The sequence below is a fragment of the Hyperoodon ampullatus genome (assembly GCF_949752795.1).
Source record: "Hyperoodon ampullatus genome assembly, chromosome: 2".
Lineage (NCBI taxonomy): Eukaryota > Metazoa > Chordata > Mammalia > Artiodactyla > Ziphiidae > Hyperoodon > Hyperoodon ampullatus.
In genome coordinates, this window is record NC_136915.1 from 49,199,414 (window position 1) to 49,221,416 (window position 22,003).

At 45.5% G+C, this 22,003-nt stretch overlaps 1 protein-coding gene across 1 annotated transcript in view; it reads right to left on the bottom strand.

Moving 5' to 3' along the window:
- The window catches only part of C8B (complement C8 beta chain), a gene marked incomplete at both ends in the record, with an annotated part of 40,822 nt that overhangs the window by 11,460 nt on the left and 7,359 nt on the right, over window positions 1–22,003 (bottom strand). The window contains 7 exons of the mRNA XM_079697494.1: window positions 2,111–2,274; window positions 4,568–4,696; window positions 6,963–7,203; window positions 11,317–11,514; window positions 14,046–14,178; window positions 16,610–16,751; window positions 19,173–19,314. Coding sequence (XP_079553620.1) covers window positions 2,111–2,274; window positions 4,568–4,696; window positions 6,963–7,203; window positions 11,317–11,514; window positions 14,046–14,178; window positions 16,610–16,751; window positions 19,173–19,314 — 1,149 coding nt within the window. The remainder of the gene's footprint in view (window positions 1–2,110; window positions 2,275–4,567; window positions 4,697–6,962; window positions 7,204–11,316; window positions 11,515–14,045; window positions 14,179–16,609; window positions 16,752–19,172; window positions 19,315–22,003) is intronic.

The window sequence follows — 22,003 nt, forward strand, 5'->3', positions numbered from 1 at the left end:
CTTCTTTGAACAAAGAGCCATCTCTCTGTAACCAAAGTTCACCACTAAACACTGTGAATGGGCTCTTCTGTGGTCTCTCTTTCTGCCTACCCAGCTCCTATAGGAACTGTGTTTTCAGATCTTGATCTTCAAGGCTCGTTTATGTACACAAGCCTTGGCCAACACTCTGTGTCTAGGAGTTCCTTATCGAGTGGTCTCTGCCCTCCTGGAAGGCAACTGCTGCTCCAATCTGGTAAGCTCACTCTGCTGAGAATTATTTTGAGATAATGTGAAGTCATATGCAGTTTTCTCTTGCCAGAAAGAGTCCATGCCCACAATAGATGTTTCCAACTCAGGTTAGCGATGTACAGAAGAAGTGCATAAAACCTTCAACAAATTCACCTCCTCCACCGCTGGAAACATCTCTCATTCTCTAATCTCTTTCCCCTTTCAACCTCCACAGCCTCTCACAACACTACACTGATAGTGGATATGATACTTTCCAGGGCATCACATACATGCTGGGAAGCCTCTCTGTGCCTTCAGTAAAGTGCTGTATCTCTGAGAATGGTGGCAGGTCTGTTTGAGATGCTTAGCACGCTAACATGTGTGTGCTCTCTCTCTCTCCCTCTCCCTCCCTCCCTCCCTCCCTCTCTCTCTCACACACACACATACACACACACACACGTACACACAAAACACACATCCCATATCATATCACATGCTGCTGGACACTCAACATTCCCAATGCCCAGGCTGGCACTTCCAACCTATTCAGATAGGTAACCAGGGCAATCCATTAACTGTAAGTTTAAAAAAAGATTCAGGTAAGATATAAGTAAAAAGCAAAGACCAGGGATCTATTTTCTCATGAACTCTGTTCTCTCCCATGCCCGTCTGTGATACCAACCAATGTCACCGTGCCATCAGCCAATCCCAGATCTCTCTGGAGCTGCCTGCAAACTATGGTTGACTTTATCCTTCTCGATGCTTGCCAGCAACTGTACCCTAAGTGTCACTACTGAATAAGTGGCAGAGGAAAGGAATGAATGGCAGCCTTCTTGTTCTGCAGAAACTGTGCATTTGACATATAAATAGAGATATTGGAAAACTCCCAGGGTTGGTAACTGCAGAGCCCCTCATCAGAGCTCCAGCCTCTTAACTCCTCTCCTTGGCTGCAAGAGTAAATCTCCGGGAGGGTGGATGTTGGACCATCAATGACTGTACAGACAATGGCAAGAAGAGGACAGTGTAAGATGTGACATGGACACCGTGCTGAAGTCCCCATAGGCAAGGACCTACCACTGCCGATTTGTATGACAGTCTTGTTCTAGCAAACGTCTTTTTAGTTTAAGGCTGCAAAACTGCTGTGGTTTGGGTGACAGGTGGTTGGGATCATTATCTTCTATTTACCAAACCCACAGGAGGGGAGGGAAGAGGTAAAATTCTCAGGTCTGGACCTAATAGAGACTCTTGAGCAGTCACAGGTGGATGCAACCTCGGTGACCTTGATTTTTATCAGCCACAAAATTAAGCATACTTAATTTGCAGACTCATGAGAATTAGATGAAATAACATTCCTAAAGTCCTTGGCAGAGTATCATGAACATAGTAGGTGCCCAAAACATGTTAGTGATTTACCATGATGTATTATGCTGTCCTGTAAGATAATAATGCACGCAAGCATCTTACTGTTCAGCACAGACTGTACTTTTCATCCTTGCACCCTCCTCTGTTTTCCTCCAGTGCCTTAGTTCCTATCACATCACAGGAACTCAGCTACAATTTGTTGGTTGCATGAATGAATGTTTAAATGAACAAATAACTGAATGAGTGATTCCCAGATGAAATGGGAACAATCTTGATTTAAGAATGCTGGAATTAGAAGCTGATGGTTAATTTCCTTTAGCAACTTGGGGGTCCAAGTGAGAGGGAGTCAGGGTTCTCTAGCCGGTGTTGAGCATTGTATTACAATTCGTTCACTCCAGATATATTTTCCAGTATAATGTATGTGCCTCAAGATTAGGGCTTGGGTCTTATGGAGCTCTGTATTCCATACCCTGGCTCAGAGCAATCCTTCCGAAGCTGTTTTCTGAACAGAGAGAAGGATTGGTAGGGCAGTTGCATGTACCTTAATTTTGACGATGTCCGGGTTGTACTGCACCGCCTCTCCCCATTCCTGCATCAGTTCTGCTGTCGGCAGCTCCTTGTATGCCAGGGCAGTGATGTACTCACTTGCCCCTCCTCGCACAAGGACAACCAAGTCATTCACCATGGTGTTTCCCTTGTTTCTGCCTGGAATGGACATGGAGACCTGGCACATCAGGGGATCCATTTTCACACCTTGGAATTTACTGCAACCTAACTGACAACCTGGTTACCATAATATTTATGGAGCTTGCCTAGGAGATGTAGGTGGACAATATGCATCCCTGCCAGCAAGGGAGTCACAGTGCAAGGGGCAAAAGGGCAGTTCAATCATATATGACACAAGCTGGGGACAGGACAAGAAAGGGACATTTATTTTTAGCATCTGTAAGTGCCAGTTGCTAAATGAGTCTATGGAAGACAGATAGCTGATAGATAGATAGATACATACATACATACATAGGGATAGATTAATAGATCATAGGTAAATAGATTGGTAGGTAGAGAGATAGATTATTAATCATTTACATGTCATTCACTAATCTAATGTTGTACATGTATTAACTCAACTAATCTTCACTATGAAATAGGAACTATATAATCCTTACTTTGCAGATAAGGAATCTTAGGCACTAGGGTGAAGGAGTTTACCAACATAACCCTGCGCAAGCTCTAAGTGAAATCATTTCTTTGTCTCAGATGACAAAGGTGGGAAAATTTGTAAAGGGTGAGCATGGGATGTAATAGGTACTCACTAAACAGTGTCTATCATTATTATTTTGACTTCTCATGGAGTTTGCCAGAAAGCCTCCAATCCTATCAGTGAGTCATTCCTATCCTAATTTTTCCATGTGTCCAATGCCAAAGGAACTGGTGGAAAGTTACTATTCCATTCCACTCTGAGCTTGCAACACCTGAGCATCAAAAAAATGGGGTCTTGTATACTACTGGTCGGACTGTAAATTGATATAACCATTTCAGAAGAACTCGGCATTACCTAGTCTAGAAGAAGTATATACTCTACAACCGAACAATTTCACTCCTGGGTATATTCCCTGGAGAATCCCTAGCACATGTGCACCAGATGACTGTGTGAGAATGTTCACAGCAGCATTGATTATAATTGCTTGGCACAGGAAATAACCCCAATTTAACAACAGGATGAACAAAGTGTTATATTCATACACTAAAATACTATGCAGCAGTGGAAATGAACTATAGTTATATACAAAAACATGGTGTTGAATGAAAAAACAAAAGAACTGAAAAGATTACATTCCATTCACATAAAGTTCAAAAACAAGCAGCTCTAAGCCATATTGGTTAGCAATACATGTAAGTGGTAAAACTATCATGAAAGGAAGCAGGTGTTTAACATGGAAGTCAGGATGGTGTTATCTCCAAAGGGAGGGAGGAGTTGTAATTGCCAAGGGTCTTGGGGTGCTGGGCAGTGCTCTATCTAGTAACTTGGATGGAGGGGGGGTTACTTTACAAGTTTCCTTTAAAGAGCACCTATGTTTTCTGCGTGCCTCCCTATGTAAGATGCGTGCTCCAACCCAGCCCCACCAAAATAAACAACAGTATCCACCATGTATCAGTCACAAGAAACTGTTCTAGACCTGCAGTTCATTTCGTTGTTGTTTCATTTTGTTTTGCCTTGGCTGTGGAACTCTTTCTTCACATATGATCACATATACAGGGATAAGCTTAGTAAGTAGAGCAGATGAAGGAGAGCTGTCAGGGTGCAGAAGGGGTCAGGATTGGAGCTCTGCTGATCAGCCTCTCTTTCCTACTCCACTCGCTGTGTCAATTCCCAGCTCCCTTGCGTGGTCTCCAAATTCTCTGCTCCCAGACACCTGGTTCTACACACTGGCTTCAGCACTCACCTCCTGGTCTAACCCACCATGTGGACTCTGCTACATGACTTGTGGCTTAGCCTGTCCTTCTAGTTTCCATCTCTCCCATTGTTTCAGGTAAGCACTAGCTGCCTCACCTGTCTCCCCCAACTGCCTCCACCTGGCTCCTACCCCTCCAGCCTAGAGCATCCTTTCTCTAGCCAGGCCAACTCCTGGCCCCCAGAGGAAATTTTCATTGTTAGATTTTTTTCTTGCCTGAAAACAACCTCAAGTTGCAATTCAAATGATCCCTGCCCTAGGAAGCCTGTCCTGTTGCTCCAGACCGGGTTTGGTGCTTATCACTGCCTTGTCCTTGCTTCTTTGTTTGCCCACTTCATGTGAGTACCATGAGGATAGGACGACCATCTCATTCATTTCGGTATACCCAACACATAGTAAGCACTAGGTAGATTTTTATTGAATGAATTATTATTTTAATTGAAATGCCTTGGAACACCCAGTCTTTAGCTTAAAGAGCGACTGGGTCTGGGGTTCTAGAGAGGGAAGGATGATCAGCAGAGAAGTCACATGCCCTTGCTACTCACCTTTTATCTCATTGAGAATGCCTTTGCACTTGCCAACCGACACACCCAGCTTGACGTAGACCTCTTCTACGGCAACGCCAATTTTAAAATCATTTTTGGCACAGGCCTGGACATCCTTAAGAGAATAATCTGAAGGAAGCAAGAAAAGAGGCTCATGACCTAGAAGGTAATTTGTCCTGTGCCTTTTCCTGTGATTGATTCCAGAGGCCTAACCCTTCCTGGAGGCCCACAGGGACTCAGGTATAAATTAATGGGTGGCCAGCCTGATGAAAAGAAATGCAGGTAGTTCCTAGCACCAGGGTAGAGACCTCATTAGAGATCAGCATCGACTTCCCCTTTCAGCCTCTTCAAAGACTCTGAGGGTTTTTGCTGCTCTCCAAAGATAGGACATGCTCAGAATCACTTTCTAAAAATGTGGCTCCTTATCAAATCTCTAGGGATTGACCCAGTGAGTAGAGGCTGCTGCATGCTGTCCCCTTCCCCTGACCCTTCCCACTCTACTCTTTGATATAGTAGAAAGAATTTGTTCATTGATTAGTTGAGTTAATGCTTACGAAGTGTCGGGTATAGTGCCTGGCAAAGAAAAGGAGCTGATTTCCCTTATTTCTTCTCCGTTTTTGGACCATTGCCCATCTGTTCCTTTCTAATTCTCCCCAAGGCATCTTCCTATCCTGGGCTTGCTGAAGTCTTCGGTATGACTTGTAAACACCTATCTGTAGCACTGTGAGGTCAGGAAAAGGAGAGGAGAACAGCTTTGGTACCTGGGATTGTCTAGAAATGTTGGTGTAGCTCAGTTTTCCCCAAAGCATGTTCCTTGAAACAGGAATTCCATGATGATACCTCTTATAATTCTTGTAACAATAAGAATGACAAGAAACCGGGCTTTTGCAGTCAAGCCAGTGTGACAAATGTTGTATCAAAAGAGGTGGAGGGGTCACTTGATTTCAGCACACCTGTGAAACTCTAAAAGTGGGATCTATTATATGTTTACCCAAGTCGATCATAGAACCTTTCTGTAGGAAGCAATCTGAGGAACTATGAAAAGTGCTTTTGAAACCTCTGGTATGGAGGACAGTACCCTTGATCTTGGCAAAACTGAGGCCACACTGATCTAAATTTACCTTGTACACCATGTGTCCTCTTGCAAGTACACTGGACCTGTAACCAAGCCCTGGCTCTGCCACTGTAAACTGTGTGACCTAGGGCAGGTCAGTTAACCTGACAAATGCCATGTTGGAGGAAAGAATACTGGATTGGGAGGAAGAAGTCATACCTTAGACTTGAAGTTGATTGCAAGTGGGAAGACCTATAATATCTGCACGGAGAATGGACTGTAGAAAGGGAATGGGAGTTGAGTATTAGTTTGGAGGCTCTGAAAATAATCTGGAACATTGCTGCTCAAAGTGTGGTCTAGGGACCAACAGCACTGATATCACCTCAAAGCTGGTTAGAAATGCAGAATCTTGGGTCTCAACTCAAACTTACTGAATGAGAATCTACCTCCTACAAGATTTACAGATAATTCACGTTCATATTAAATTTCGAGAAACACTGGTCTTGGCGTGAGCATAAGGTGGTAACAGTCAAGATAGAAAGCAAAGATAATTTTGGGGGTAGAGCTGATGGGACTTACTAATAGATTGGAAAGAAAGAAAAATAATCAAGGTTGACGCCTAGGTTTTTGCCCTAAGCCACTGATTGAATGGTGGAACCATTCTGAGATGCAGATGACTGCAAAGAAACATATGCAAAAGTTCTCTTTGGGGGCATGTTAAGTTTCTGATGGTCATTAGACATTCAAATGAAGATATCTCAGAGACATTTCCACATGAGCTCTTGGGTGCAAAGAAGAGATTCAGGATAGACATATGCATTGGGAATAATCTACATGTTCAAGGCATTTAAAGCCAGGAGATTAGATGCTATTGTCTAGAGGGAGTTATGTAGAAAAGAGGACTGCCCAGAGGGAGGGCTGGCAAAGGAGGACCAACATCAACCAATTCAAAAAACGACGAGGGGGGCTTCCCTGGTGGCGCAGTGGTTGAGAGTCCGCCTGCCCGATGCAGGGGACACGGGTTTGTGCCCCGGTCCGGGAAGATCCCACATGCCGCGGAGCGGCTGGGCCCGTGAGCCATGGCCGCTGAGCCTGCGCGTCCGGAGCCTGTGCTCCGCAACGGGAGAGGCCACAACAGTGAGAGGCCTGCGTACCGCAAAAAAAAAAAAACCAACGACGAGGAATCTGTAAATGAAACTGTGAAAGTACAGCCAGGGACGGATGAGGAAAACTCAGAGCATAATTCATAACCCCTCCCCCAACAAGGAATAGAAGCCTCTCCCTGTTAACTCACACTTCCATGTGCCCCATCAGTAAAGCCGTGGTCCTTGGGCAACGTACCTGCTCTCTCCATGGCCTCTTTGTTCATGATGAGTGTGTATTCATAAATGCCCCCGAGCACGGCCTCTGTGATGTAGTGGGTCCCGAAATCGCGAAAGAGATCTCTGTACTCCCCGTAGCTGTACTCCAGGGGCAGCCGCTTGACTCTCTGAAGGAATTCGTAATGCAGCATGAGGTTTCTGGGTTTCAGCTTGTAACGCGCTACTTCAAGGTCAGAGCGTGCATGCAGAAATGCACTTTTCTAAATGAAAGACCAACAAGGGAAAAGCAGACCTTTAAAGTCAGGAATCTGGAACAAGAACTTTCCAAATACCATCTGATGTTCTTGGCCAGGAGTCATCACTCATGATTCCTTTAGGAGACTTGAGGGAAGATGGTCTCTTTGACAAGCCTTCATTTCTCAGAAATACTCTGATGGACTTCTCAGCTTGGAAGAGCTTGTTCTTCGCTCACTTCCTTACAGTAGCAAATAAGGACCAAGGAGAAAGGGAAGCAGAAGCAGACAAGGCAGGGAGCAGCAGGTGCCCGTGGACCACTGAGGGGAGACGGGGTTTGCGGACCCGCAAAGGCAACTTCTTGGTTGATGCTTTTTTTTTTTTTTTAAAGAGAAAGAAGGTTTATTCAGGGAGATACACACTCCACAGCCAGAGCGTGGGCCATCTTGGAAGGTGAGAGAGGCCAGTTGATGCTCTTTAAACTCTGAAGAAAAGGCACTCAAGAAAGAGTAAAAGTGGTGCTTTAGGAAGGCTGGACACCGTAGCACATGGCAACGGTCAGCAAAACTCAGCCTGCACTCAGGATCTGGTGCTTGGTTTTGTAAATCCAGTTTCTTTGCAGTGCAGCCATGCCTACTTGTTTATGCACTGTCTATCACTGCTGTCACCCTATGATGGCAGAGCTCAGCGGTTGCCACAGAGACCCTACGGCCTCACAAAGCCTGAAATATTTACTCTCTGGCCCTTTACAGAAAAAGTTTGGTGACCCCTGGTGTGTGGGAAAGACTGAAACATGGTAATGCTAGAGGAAGGTCAAGCATCCAGGAATGTTACTGTAACCCAGAGCGAGAGGTTCCAGCACTGCAGTGACGGCTGAGGAAAAGGCGAATGCGTGGGAAATACACATTCTTCCCTCATCTTAAAACTCTCAGCCAGCTTGACCCATCAGCTCTATACGCCATTCCACCTCTGCTCCCTGCCCTGCTTTCCCCCACCCTAGTCCTGCCCCAGTGACTCATGACTCCCTTCCTCCCATCCTTCCAACCTAAGCAGTCACTAGGTGCTCTGTTCATGACTTTTCTAAATATTTGAGCCTTCTTCCTCTGCCTGGGTTATGATAAAAGCTGCCCCACTGATTTCCTTTCTCCCTCTGGCTGCCCTCAATGCTCCAATCAGAGTTGACGTCCTAAAACTCTGTTATTACAATGCTCTTCTGGGCTTAAAACAAAACCCTGCATTGGCTCTCTACTGCCTGCAGAATATAATCAACTCCCTTACTCTGAATGTAAGACCTTCACCATCTGTCCCCCAGTAGCCTCCTGGCTTCATCTTCTACAACCTTGAAGTTTTCCCCACCCTCCCCCGCATACCTTACTATTCTCCACTGCTCACACCGTACCTCAGCATCCGTCTAACGTTTCACTCTTCCCCACATCTCTTTCATAATATAATTTTGCACACGTTGTTCCTTCTGCTAGAAATGCTCTTCCCTCCCTTTTCTGCCTGACACACACCTACTTATACTCTAAATTCCTGCTTACCTGTTGCTGCCTATGTGATACCATCTCTGAATTTCCCTGACACACACTCCATCTCCCAGGATTGCACTGCATGTTGTTCATATTTCCTTTGTAGTATAGACCATGCTATATTACAACTGATATCAAAATCAGGACTAAGTTATCTGCAAACGTGTTTACCTCTCCTACTAGACCGTGAGCTTGAAGGCAAGAATCATGTTATATTTGTCTCTAGGTCCCAAGTGTCTAGTTTAGTGCCTAGCATGGTGTAACCATTCTATAACTGGCTGTTTGAATCAGGGAGGTGGGAGGGAGGGAGGAAGAGAGAGAGGAGCAAAGGAGGGTACCCCTCTCTTTCTCTCCTAACAAGGCAAGTTCCTTTTAATCATCCTGTCCTTCATCACTATATTTTAGTCTTGAGCACCTACCAAGTGCCATCGTGGATCTAAAGATGAAAGAAACAGCCTCTGTCCCCAAGTTGTTCACAGCCGAGAACATGAAGGAAAATAAGCAGAGACAGTTACAGTCTAGTTCATGTTTATGACTCATTTTCTGCTGGTTGATATTTTGGCAGCAGAGAACTTTCTGAGCCCCTCACCACTCCCTTTTTCTCACATAAATCGCTGTAGACTTTTAATTTCCTCCATGTTCCTCTCAGATTAGTTTGCTACCATATCATGCTCATGTGCAAACTCTCAGCGACCAGAGAATAAAGGCACCTCGTTCACTCTGGAATCCAAGATTCTTCAAGTCCACCTGCCTGTCATCTTACTTCAAACTCCAATTGCTCCTCTTCCACTAAGTCATGGGCTTTGATCTTCACCTTATGGGCAATAGGGAGCAGCTGATACAACTAGATTAGCATCACAAAAACATTTTTCTGGAAGCACATACATTTGAAGGGGCAAGTTGGAAGACAGGAGACCCATTTGGAGGGCTGAAGCCAGAGATCAAAGGGCCTGGGCTAGTGAAGATGTAATCAGAGTTTGAATAAGAAATACTGGATGGCCAAGACATGGAAACAACCTAAATGTCCATCGACAGACAAATGGATAGAAAAGATGTGGTATATATATACGATGGAATATTACGCAGCCATGAAAAGAATGAAATAATGTCATTTGCAGCAACATGGAGGCAACTAGAGATTATCACACTAAGTGAAGTAAGTCAGACAGAGAAAGACAAATACCATATGACATCACTTATATGTGGAATTTAAAATATGACACAAATGAATTTATCTATGAAACAGAAACAGACTCACAGACATAGAGAACAGACTTGTGGTTGCCAAGGCCAGGACAGGGGGAGGGATGGAGTGGGAGTTTGGGGTTAGCAGATGCAAACTATTATGCATAGAATGGATAAACAACAAGGTCCTACCGTACAGCATATCCTGTGATAAACCATAATGGAAAATAACACAAAAAAGAATGTATATATTTATGTATACCTGAACCACTTTTCTGTATAGCAGAAGTTAACGCAACATTGTAAATCAACTATACTTCAATTTAAAAAAAACGAAGAAATACTGGAGAGTGAACCTAAAGGATCTGGTGGCCAACAAATGTGGGAATGAAGAGAAAAGAGAGCCAAATATGATTCTGACATCCCTAGCCCAGAAAGGCAGAAGGAAAAGAATGCTATTTAACACAAACAGCTTGGGAGGAAGAACTTGCTTTGGAGAGTCCATAAGGCATCTAAGTAGTGATAACCAGAGGAGTGGGTGGTGCAGGTCTGAGCTTTACAGAAAGTGGAGAAGCGGTGGTGAAGGCTCATGCTTGCCCTGGTAGAGGAGGTGGGTGAACAGAAGAGTCACCTGCAGCAGCTGTAGAGTAAGAAGGGAAGAGGACCACAAATTAAATAGAGAACAGATGGGGCTATTAGAACCCAGGAAGGAAAGTAACTGATAAGGACCAGAAAGCAAGCAGGAGAAACAGGCATGTGAACACAACAACACCCCCAAGAAGTTAGAGGTGACCCCAGAAGAGGTCTTGGGTAACAATCTGGAGAGGAATTTCATCTGAATATTTGGAACAGAAGTCAAATTGCTGGGAGTCGAAAAGTCTCCAGAGATAATCTAGTCTTGCAAAGCTATATTCTTCAGCTTAATGAAAACCAAGGGAAAAGCTCATGAGAAAATGAGAGTACACAGAGAACTACATTCAATAACCTATGATAAACCATAATGGAAAAGAATATTAAAAAAAAGAATGTCTTTATATGTATAAATGAATCACTTTGCTGTACAGCAGAAATTAACACACTGTGAATCAATTATACTTCAATAAAAAAATTAAAACTGAGAAAATAACATTGTAAATCAACTATACTCCAATAAAATTAAAATAGTAAAAAAAAGACAAAAACAAAAACAATGCCATACTGAAAAAAAAAAAAAAAGAAAGTAAATAATTATAGAAGGCCACCCCTGTCTGGCCTTTCTGAAAAGTAAGTTAATGTAAGGCCAAGGTATTTTTTGTGAAAAGCTTTTTAAGATAGCAAATATAATTGGCTGCCATTACTAGTAGCAATACGGAATACAGACACATCTGTGGCCATGAAAATTCAAATGAATACATAGAAATGGAAGAGCAGCCAAAGGGTACTTACCGTATGAGAGAATCGTTTGGTCCTGCTGATAAAATGTTTGCCGTTACCACTTGTACTGCTAATGCCAAGTTCAAATATCTGAGGTATTTTAAAACCAAAGCCGAAACTAGACTTGCTGATTGTTGTCCCTGTGACATTATGTTCGAAATCTGAGTATGATTCATATCCTGTCAGTGCAAATTCATATCTGCCTTGGGTCTGAAGGAAAAAAAAAGAAAAGGTTCCTTACGTCATTTGACTTACATCAGTTCAATTCAAGTCAACAGATACCCACTGTACTCTTACTATGTTCCAGGTACTAGACTAAGTACTCCAGACACAAAATACTCAGAGGCGCCCACATCTCCACCCCCAGGGCTCTTGATCCAGCAGGAGAAACAGATGTGTCCAACACTATGGGCTGATACTCAGAAGTGGGCGCTTGATTTGGATGTCAACTGACAGAAACGTAGGAGAACATTCTGGGCTGTAGGCAGAGACATGGAGGTGGGCAAGGGCAGGGTGTGGTCCAGAAACTGTAGGGATGCTAGTGCAGTTGTATCAGAAGATACAAGAGTGAGGGGAAGACAAAGGTGCTACGACAGAGCGCGCTGGCATCCAGATGCTGAGGCTTTGGATGACTTGCCAAAATGTGAGCTTAATCCAAGAATGAGCCAACCGAGGAAGCAGCTGAGCATCAGGAAGTTCGTGACAGGATGGAATAGTGGTTGGGTTGGAAGGGATGAATTCGGGGTCAGAGAGACGAGCCAATGTGGAGGCTGTAAGAGGAGCTCAGTGACAGCTGATGACGGGCCGGTGAAAGGCAGTGCAGGGGCGATGCAGGGACAGGGCAGCCAAGTACCTTTGAGAACTTAGAGGAGCTGTTTGCTCGAAAATCAGTGCTCGTGGTGCTGTGCACAGGGAACTGCCAAGGGCTCCCCAAATCGTCTCCGCCCACACCCCACCAGCTTCTGGATGCTTGCCGTCCCCATAACTGCTCAGCTTCCGAGGAAGAAAAGCAGGTGTGATTCCGAGCGTGGCGGGGAGTAAGGCACCCAAGGTGTGAGGCACCATTTTCTCGTTGGGTAACCCTGGACATTGGCCTTAACCTCTCTGTGCCCCAGTTTCTACATGTGTAAAATGGATATGATAACGGGTCCTTCATTGGGCTTGTTCTGAGGCTTGAGTTTATGTGGGTAAAACACTGTACAGTGCCTGGCACAGGGCTCAAAACACAGCTATGGAGAGAGGAAGCTCTATCTCCTGCCTGGGCCAGGAGCTCTTTTTACCAGGAGGATAAACGGCTACTCTGAGATCCTCCCTTGAAAGTGGAGGCCACAGGGATGGGGCTGGACACCACGGGGGAGGCTGTGTTTGTCCCAAGGCTCATTTTGTCTTTTTCAGCCAATAACTATGTGTGGGGAGGGGAGCAGGAAAGGAGAGGGAGGATGGGTAGCAGTCTAACCTAAGGACTGCACAATTTTAGACATGAAAACTACCACCCACGTCATCCAGTCCGGCCCCTCATTTTACAGATGAGGAAACTGAGGCACAGACAAGAGCAGGAACTTAGCCTAAAGTACAACTGGGACCTGTGACAGAGCCAGGCCTGGCACCCAGGTCTCTCCCTCAGCCTCAGGTGTGTGTGTCACACTGTAACACAGTCTATTCTAAACCCCACTTCCTGTGAGATTGCTTTTAAGTCTGTTTGTTAATAACACAGGCTTATCTTGGTAGAGCATTTTATAACTTAAAAAAATGCTTAGAACTAAGCCTGGTTCTCATAGGCAAGGACTTGATAATAACAAGAGTTAACACTTCCTGTCATCTGGCTGTCTCTGGATGCTAGGATTCTTGCATGTCTGTCATGATGATTCTAGTATCACCTGGCATCTGAGACATCTATCTCTTTGCCACTCAACTGCCTACATTTATTCAAACCACTGACTCGTGATTCCAGTCACAAGGTTAAGTCGCTTGTGTCACTTCCTACCCAACTGACCGTTTGCTCTTCCATCACTGATGTAATTCTTTGTCTGTAATGTCTATATAAACTCTGGAAGTCTAGGTAGGGTGTCCCAGCTGTCATACCAATGTTTATATACGAAAGTCTGTAAAATTTTCCAAAGGCAAAATAAAGTATGGACCTACAGTGTCTGTATTTGCTTTTGGTACAAATATGAAACTGAAGCTACCAGTTTTCTCTATCTATGGCTATAAATAAAAAACAAAAATAGCCTGTTTTTCATCCAAAAATAAAAAGAAGAGTTAGCACTTCCTGAGACCCATTAAACCAGGTATTGTGTGTGCTAAGCATTTACACTCACTAATCACCTCACTAATCCTCTGCGTGCAGGTAGAACCTTTATAACTCCCATTTTAAAGACAGGAAAACAGAGGCGCAGAGCCTTTAAGATGATATAGATGGTAAGTTGCAAAGGCATCTGTGAGACTCCAAATCCTAAGCTATGCTTGTCTCTTCACGGGAGCTTTTGTTATTACTGTTAGTATGATTATGGCTACTACAGCTCTGTACTGCCTTTACTATACATGGCACGTCAGCCTCACCACCGTGTCCAGAGGAAGGGACCACCCATTTTACGTATGAAGAATTGAAGCTCAGAGAGAAAAAGCGATGCATCGGCGCTCGCCCAGCAGGCAGGCTGTAGGCCGGGTCTGGACCCATGCTACTGGCTGCTCTGCCAGTGTCCCTGCCATGGCCCTGCGGTGGCTTCCTGGCTGGCACATACCTGTGGGGTGAAGTTTTCCACATTGTATGGCTTCCGAAACCTCGTGTTGAGGATGTAATGGGGTGAGCATGAACCGGCGTAATACCTGTGATCGAGAACTGGGCCCTCCAAGATGTTTGTGAACAAATTTATCCTACAGGGAAGGGGCGGAGAAGGGTAAGAGGTGAGGGTGTAATCTCAACTGGTAGACCTACTAAAGGACAGCCAAATTCCTTGGTACAGCACTCAAGGCCCTCCATATCTGGATGAAACCAGCTTTCCGGCTTCATCTCTGGACACTCCCGGCCACAGTCACAAAGCCAGTCCCTTACTACTTGGGGGTGTTCTTCCTCCAGTCTGCTTTGCTCTTCTTCTGTGTAAGGGCTGTTCCCTATGCCTAAATGCCCTTCTAGCCATTCACTGTTTTCTCTCTTACTTATCTTTCAAGAATGGGTTCCGTCGTTGTCTGTTGTGGGCAGCCTTCACTGACACTTGTACCAAGCTGCGTGCATTAGAGGTCCTCATTAGACCCTATGCTTGCCCCACTCATGTATTTATTGTTCTGCACCTACTGCAGTTGCCTTCTAAGAATGGTCTAGCACGGTAGGCAAGAACATGGACTCTGCAGCCAGATGCCTGGGGTCAAGTTTCTGCTCTGCCATTTACGAGTTACGTAACCTTGGGTACACCAGTTAACCTCTCTGTACCTCAGTCTCCTCATTCGTAAAATGGGAACAAAGAAAATCATATCTCTTGGAGTGGTTGTGAGGATTACACGTGTCCATATTGGTTAAGTGCTTAGAACACTACTTGGTCTGTGATAAAGGCTTGTTATTATTTATGTGTCTGTTGTCTCCCCTAGATTCTGTGCTCCTTGGGGATGGTGGTTTTCTTCTTAATTTCTGTATGACCCCCATCACAAGACACTAAATTAATTCCCATTTACTGAGGGTCTAACTGGAAACAGACACAGTCACAGATGGCTCAGGGCATCACCTTACTTAATGTCCCTGAAGCCCTGGATGCCATTATGTCCATTTAGAAAGAATGAAAATCCTGTCTCTAATTTGACATTCTTTCTCACCGCCTCTTAAGAAGCCTCCATTCCTGGAGGCTTGTCTTGCCTACCATGCTAGACCATTCTTGGAAGTCTGCTTTGACTACTACCGACAGCCATTTTTTTGTTCAAAGGAGCTGTCTCCTTTTAGTTTCTGCCTGTTGGCCTGTTCTGCTCTACCAGAATTGTCTTAGGATCTCTCTCCTGTGACAGAGTTTCATGTAGCATAATAATGTATATTCATTTATTTTTTTTAATACTGTAATAATCAATTACACATATTGGCTCACTGAATCCATGGGTAGTATTATTATACCCATTCAACAGATAAGGAAAGTGAGGCACAGAGAGGGCAACCGAACTGCCCAGCAGCTGGCAGGGCCAGGACTCAAAGTCTGAGTGTCTTAAGTCAAGAGCAGAGTCTGCTTTCTTCCCACCACACCCATACAACTGCCTCTTGTGTATTAATTTATTACCATGGCATTAGCTTATGCATCCCTCACAGATTGGAAAAAAGGGTATTACTAACTTCCATCCACAAATGACAAAACTAAGGCACCTCACAGACAAGTGCCTCAGCCAGGGTCCCGTGGCCTGTGAGCCGTATTTCTGCCCCTCTTGCAGGGTCCAGTCAGCCTCTGCTACTGGCTCTGAATGTCCACTGTCACCCCCTTTGCCGTGCGACTTCTGAGAACCTTCTTAACTTTCCAGGCCTCAGTTTCCTCATCGAGGAGATGGGGCTTATAATCACTAGTTTCTAAGGTGGTCCTGAGAGGAGGTTTTCCCCACATGAGGCGTCTGTATCTCTAATGACAACCTTTCAGGATGGAGGTCTGACGCTCATTTAGGAAGAGGGAGAACCCCATCCAGGGCCACTCTGCTCCCCACACTGTGTCACACACGCTGATTTGTGAGGCGTCTGAAGGGAGGCCCTCCTCTTCCCCTGGAGGCTGAGAGGCTGCAGAGCGCAGCAAGAAAGGAGAGTGAGCACCAGGGCAGTCTGGTCCCTTCTGACCCCTCACCTCCCCAGAGGATTTCACCAACTCAGAGGCCCCCAGATTGGCTGCACACAGAGTGGCTGCAGAGCCATGCTGGAAATGCACTCCTTCACTGGCTAATTACTTAGCACCTTCTCCTCTGGGCCAGCCCGATAGAGAAACAGATAAACCTCCCTCGCAGCTGTCAAGGGGATTCAAAGGTAATGCTTAGAAAGTACCTAACACAGTCACAGAGCAGGTGTCAAATAACCCTTCCCCCAGCCCTCGCGGGAGCCTCCGTGGCCCCAAAAGACAGCTCTGCCCCCAGTGCTCCCTCCTTGCAGCCGCGTAGGTCCATCTCTCCGTGGGATGTGCCCCCGGAGGCCCTGGGTCTGTCCTCAGGGAGCAGCCGCAAGCATCTGCTTACAACCCTGCCTTGTTCAGAAAGGAAAAAAGGAGCCACTCTGTTTACAGGTCCCTCCCTGGCTCTTCTCCAGAATCACATTTAACTGTGTGCCCTTCCAGCTCTACGACAGAAGGCGGTAACTTACCCACTGGCCAGGCTGCCGATGGCCCAGTATTGGTCCATTTCCTGCTGACATTTTTTATAAATCCTTCTACAGTTCCCCTCATCTGACTGGTCTCCACAGTCGTTGTCCCCGTTACAAAGAAGTCTGCGGTTTACACACCTCCCTGGGATGGAGAAAGGGGGTTACTCATGGTCCGAGGCTGGTAAGAGTGGGGGGACTCACATGGTTTGAGACCCACTGTGGGCTGGACACTTTGCTGTGCCTTTAACGCTCTGTTTGCATTAGTCCTCGTGTATCGGGGTGGGTGGGTAATGGAATCCACAGTTTATCCTCCCAAAGAAGCCAGTGTTATATTTCTGAAAGTACTTGAAGGCAGATCTGCTAGGCAGGGGTCGAGTGGCCAGACAGGAAGGAAGGCTGGACTCCTCTGCTTGGCACTGGTGAGAGGTGGTGGGTTCAGTGGGTCCTGTAACAGTACTAGTCATGGGACCTTCCAAATGTTACCTGACCCCCCCCCACCTCAATTTACTCATCTGTAAAATAGAGACTCCATCATACCTACCCCCTAGGGTGGCTGGGGATTTAAATGAATGAAACAGTACTGGCTCATGGTAAGTGCTGGATATGTGTTGTTATTACCATTATTAGTGTTTTGATGGTCCAAATGCACATTGCTGGTAAGTACTGGCAGGAGGATTGGAAACTATAGCTTTCTTATCACAAACTCTCCCCACTAAACCACACTGCCTTCAACACCAGAGCCATTCGGACTACTTTTAATTTTTTTTTTTTTTTGTGGTACGCGGGCCTCTCACTGTTGTGGCCTCTCCCGTTGCGGAGCACAGGCTCCGGACGTGCAGGCTCAGTGGCCATGGCTCACGGGCCCAGCCACTCCGTGGCATGTGGGATCCTCCCGGACCAGGGCACGAACCCGTGTCCCTGCATCAGCAGGCGGACTCTCAACCACTGTGCCACCAGGGAAGCCCCGGACTACTTTTAGATGATAAAATTATTTGGACTGTATGTTTAAAATTATTTGCTTCCTTGAAACTCTTTTCCCCATTGACTTGACTTCCTTTCTTATTTGTATATTCTTGGGAGATAAAGCCCATAAGACAGGTAACCTTTTTTCCTCAGATGTGTCTGGTCATTTTTAACCAATGTTTTGGGGTATTAAAGGCAGAAGAGGGCTTCCCTGGTGGCACAGTGGTTGAGAGTCCACCTGCCGATGCAGGAGACACGGGTTCGTGCCCCGGTCCGGGAAGATCCCACATGCCGCGGAGTGGCTGGGCCCGTGAGCCATGGCCGCTGAGCCTGCGCGTCCGGAGCCTGTGCTCCGCAACGGGAGAGGCCACAACAGTGAGAGGCCCGCGTACTGCCAAAAAAACCCAAAACAAAACAAAACAAAAAGGCAGAAGAGTAACAATCTGGTTTTCACATGTTCCTTACAAGGCATTTAAACTAAAGCCTGCCCAAATAACCATTACGGCTTTGGTCAGAATCATGGAACACTGGTCATAATTAGTCCATGGACACCCCTGTAAAAGTCTTTCAGGTTTATTGGATGGAGTTTTGCCTTTGAAATCAGCCCTAGAAATTGCTCTAAGAATCACTAATTCTTTCTGAGAAGATCCCTAAGCACCGTCCACATGGTTACAGAGAATGTAGAGAGTTGCAACTCCCATCTAGATAATTTGGGTCAAAATACTCTTATTTTTGCTGGAGCCTTGGAGAAACAGAGAGGCATATGTTTGCCTGAATGAGCTAGAGGAATGAATCGAAAAGACAAGTGTTTACTTAGCTCTGCCGCTGATGATTATTCGTGTGCTCCTACCTTCCTTCCTTCCTTCCTTCCCTCTGTCTGCCCGTTCATTTCTTTTTTTCCCTTGCTTCCTTTAATCGAAAATGTTTTACTATCTCATGGGTTAAGGGTTATGTTGTACTTGGTGATACAGAAATGCAGGGACCATCTCACCAAAGAATTTTCAGAGATAAATGATGCTACCCACCCTATTTAACTGTTGCAGGTGGCTTTGCTATATTGTATTTATCCTCAAACCTCTGAGAAAGCCAGCAGAACTCACGGTCTGCAAAGAACTTTCACATCCATTGTGTCACTTGATGCTTATAGCAAACTTGTAAGGTATTAACATCACTTCTGATTTTCTGTTTAGAGAACCAACAAGTGCTAAGGTTAAGTGACTCCTCTAAATTACAAAGTCAAAGTAGATTTAACTCGGGAGTTCTTATTCTAGCACACATAATTTTGGTGTCCTTAATGTCAGTGAATGTAATTTGAATTCCCCAATTCCTAATTGTACCTCCTCCACTTACCTGCCGTATGATCTTGGGTGAGTAACTTCTCCAAGTCTCAATTTCTCAATTTGTAAAATGGGGGTAATATTAACACCTACACGGTAGGGTTGTTTTTATGAAATAATACGTGTAAAAAGAGGTCAAGGAGGCCTCCTGACCTGACACATGACCCTGATCTTGAGCACTAGGCAATGGCCAGTCCTCCCATCATCAGGTGCCATTGGCTCACTTGATAGCGTTCCCCTCCCACTCCTGTGTCCCTTTATACCTGTTTGCGCACACACAAAACCTTCACATCGCACTTGACTTCTGCATGGTCTGTTGGAAACACAGTCTTCAACTTCCTTGTCAGAGAAGCTGCATGGTTCCCCATGGAACTGAGAGGGCTGGAGCAAGTAGGCATGTCTGTACTGTAGCAGAGAGGAACAAGGTGAACCAAGGGCAGAGCCTCAGAGACCTGGGGAGCTAAGGGGTACACTTAAGGATCTATATTGCCATTGGCTGGTTGTCTATTTCAAATAGACTGGGAGCCCTCTGAGGGCAGGGACCTTATCTTCAATTTCTGCATCCACAGTGATCAGTAAAGATTTGCTAAATGTGGGGAAAGTGTGGGCTTTGGAGTCAAAGGTAGTAAGTGCATTGATGCAGCCAGTTCAGTCTTTCAGCTTGATTAATCCAATGGGTTGATTCAAGTATTCTCATTTACTAAGCAGCTTATAACACAAAAGCATGCACTTTGGAGCCACTGACTCTGATACTTTCTAGTTATGTGATATCAGGTAAGTTACTTAAGCATTGTGATCTCAATTTACTAATCTATAAAATGGGGATAATGAATTACCTAAATGTACAGTTACGGAGTTTCAATTATATGTATGAGATATATATGAAACCTCATGTTGTCTGGTACACAGTAGGCACTCAATTGCTTGTGCTTATTTTTCTTTTTAATTATTAATAATTTTTAGCAGTCAATATTTCTCTATCTCTAGATTGTTTATTCCAGAAATATTGATTGGATTTCCAAACTTTGGATTGAGCCACCCAATGTTGAAAAAGGTAGGTCCTATTTATGCTTGTTTGGTTTTGATCATAATCATGCCCTCTGGGCTGCCCTCGAGGCAGCTGCAGATGGTGGTGGTGGTGATGATGGTCAACACCAGGCAGTGACAACACAGTGCAATGGGCGCCATGACAGGGGCAGTACAGAGCGCTCTGTAAACGCAGAGGGGAATCCGCAGTGCAGCCTTAGGAGACGGTGAAGCGACATCTAAGCTGAGCCCCAGAGGATGAGTAGACATGTCAGGCAAACATGGAGAGCTGGCTGAGGAGGGGAGAGAAGGGCAATCTGGGTGGAGGGAACTGCTGTGCCAAAGCTGAGAGACTAGACAGTATGCACCTTGTTCCAGGAAACGAGAAGAAATCCATCACAGCTGGAGTGAAGAGTGAAGGAGGGAGAGTGGCAAGAGGTGGAGGGAGACGTAGCCAGGAGCAGGTGAGGCAGGGCCTCCCGGGCCTCAGTAAGGCTGGATTTAGTACTTCATTACGGGGAAATGAGAAACCACTGCAGAGGAAGGAAACAATCAGATTTGGGTGGCGTCCAAATGCTAGCTGCAGTCAAGATTTTGGTACCACCAAACGGGGCAAAGCAGGATAGCAGCCCCTTTACGGACTGACATGTTAACCAGCCACACTTATTACGTGCATGGTATCTGGAAATCTAGAAAAGAAACATAGACAACCATCCACCCATGTTCCTTTGCTTTCCCAGAGTCTTTCTTCCTGGAAGGCAGAGGCTGGCAGGACAGGGATAATGTCTGCAAAGAAGATGCCAGAAGACTAGCCCCAGGCACCAGAGACAAAATGGGTTTGAGGAGTGTGGAGATGACGGAGGAAAGACACTCCCAATTCCAGTCGAAAGGTTTTGATGAACTCCCAGCCACTGACCCGGCAGACAGCAGTGATGTCCACTGAGGGACCATGTGTAGCAAAGTCTGAGTGCAGAGCTCTGTCTGGCTGAGCTCTGTCTACGGGCTCATGCTGGGTCTTCCTGGTTTATGGTGCAGATGAAGCAATTATCCAGATAATTGGATCAATGTTGATCACATCAGCAATAATGCCTTCTTTGGGAACTGAATGAGCCTGCCTGGCTCTCCACATTGATCCAATTAAGCGTGCAATTGTCCTGGGCCTACTTCCACAGCCTCTTTAGAGTCGTAGCCCATGGCTGGTTCAGTTTCCCAAGGAGCCGGGGAAATGAGAACCGTTCTCTTTTCTCTTGACACATATCCTGTTCTTAGAGCTGGCTCCTGGGTCAGCCCTCCCGTGACAAGGAAGATCGAAGAACAAATACTGCAGAGACTGTGTGTTTTGACTGGTAGAATGCTAGACAAGGAGGCCAATGGCCTGAGTTCAAGGTCTGTTTTTGCTACTGGGTGAACCCAAGAAATCATTTACCTGCTCTGGGTCTCTATCTATCTGCCTAACAGAAAGTGTAACAATTATCCTCCCTTCCTTATAGAGATGTCAAAAAATATGATGAGATCAAACAACACATGTTTATGGAGCACCTCTTACATGCCAGACATTGGCCTATACACTGACGATACAGTGTTGAACACGTTTTTCAGCGCTCACCATTTAATGGAAAGACCAATAATAAAAGAAAAGGAAATGATAAGTGTTAGGATACAGGAGGAATGAGGAGCTATTGTAGTTCATGAAAGGGTGTCTATCTGAGGGCACGGGGGGCTGAGAAGTCAGGGAAAGCTTCTCAAAAGAGGCGGCCGCTAAGCAGTTTCAAATCGTGAGGAGGTGTCAGCTGGTGAAGGAGGGGGAAAGGTCACTCCAGCCTAAGAAAGCAGCATGAATAAAGGAACAGACAGAGTGTGACATGGTCAGAAAAATACACGTGTTCTGTGTGCTGGCATGGGGGATGTTCTATGGAGACGTGGGCATGGGGGGCCTTGAATACCATGAGTCTGGACTTGATCCTAAGGGCCATGCATAGACTTCGGATGTCCAAGCTGGGGGAAAGACTGGCCAGACTTTCATTTTCAATAGCTCCCCTGGGTGCACCATGAAAGATGGATTGAAAGA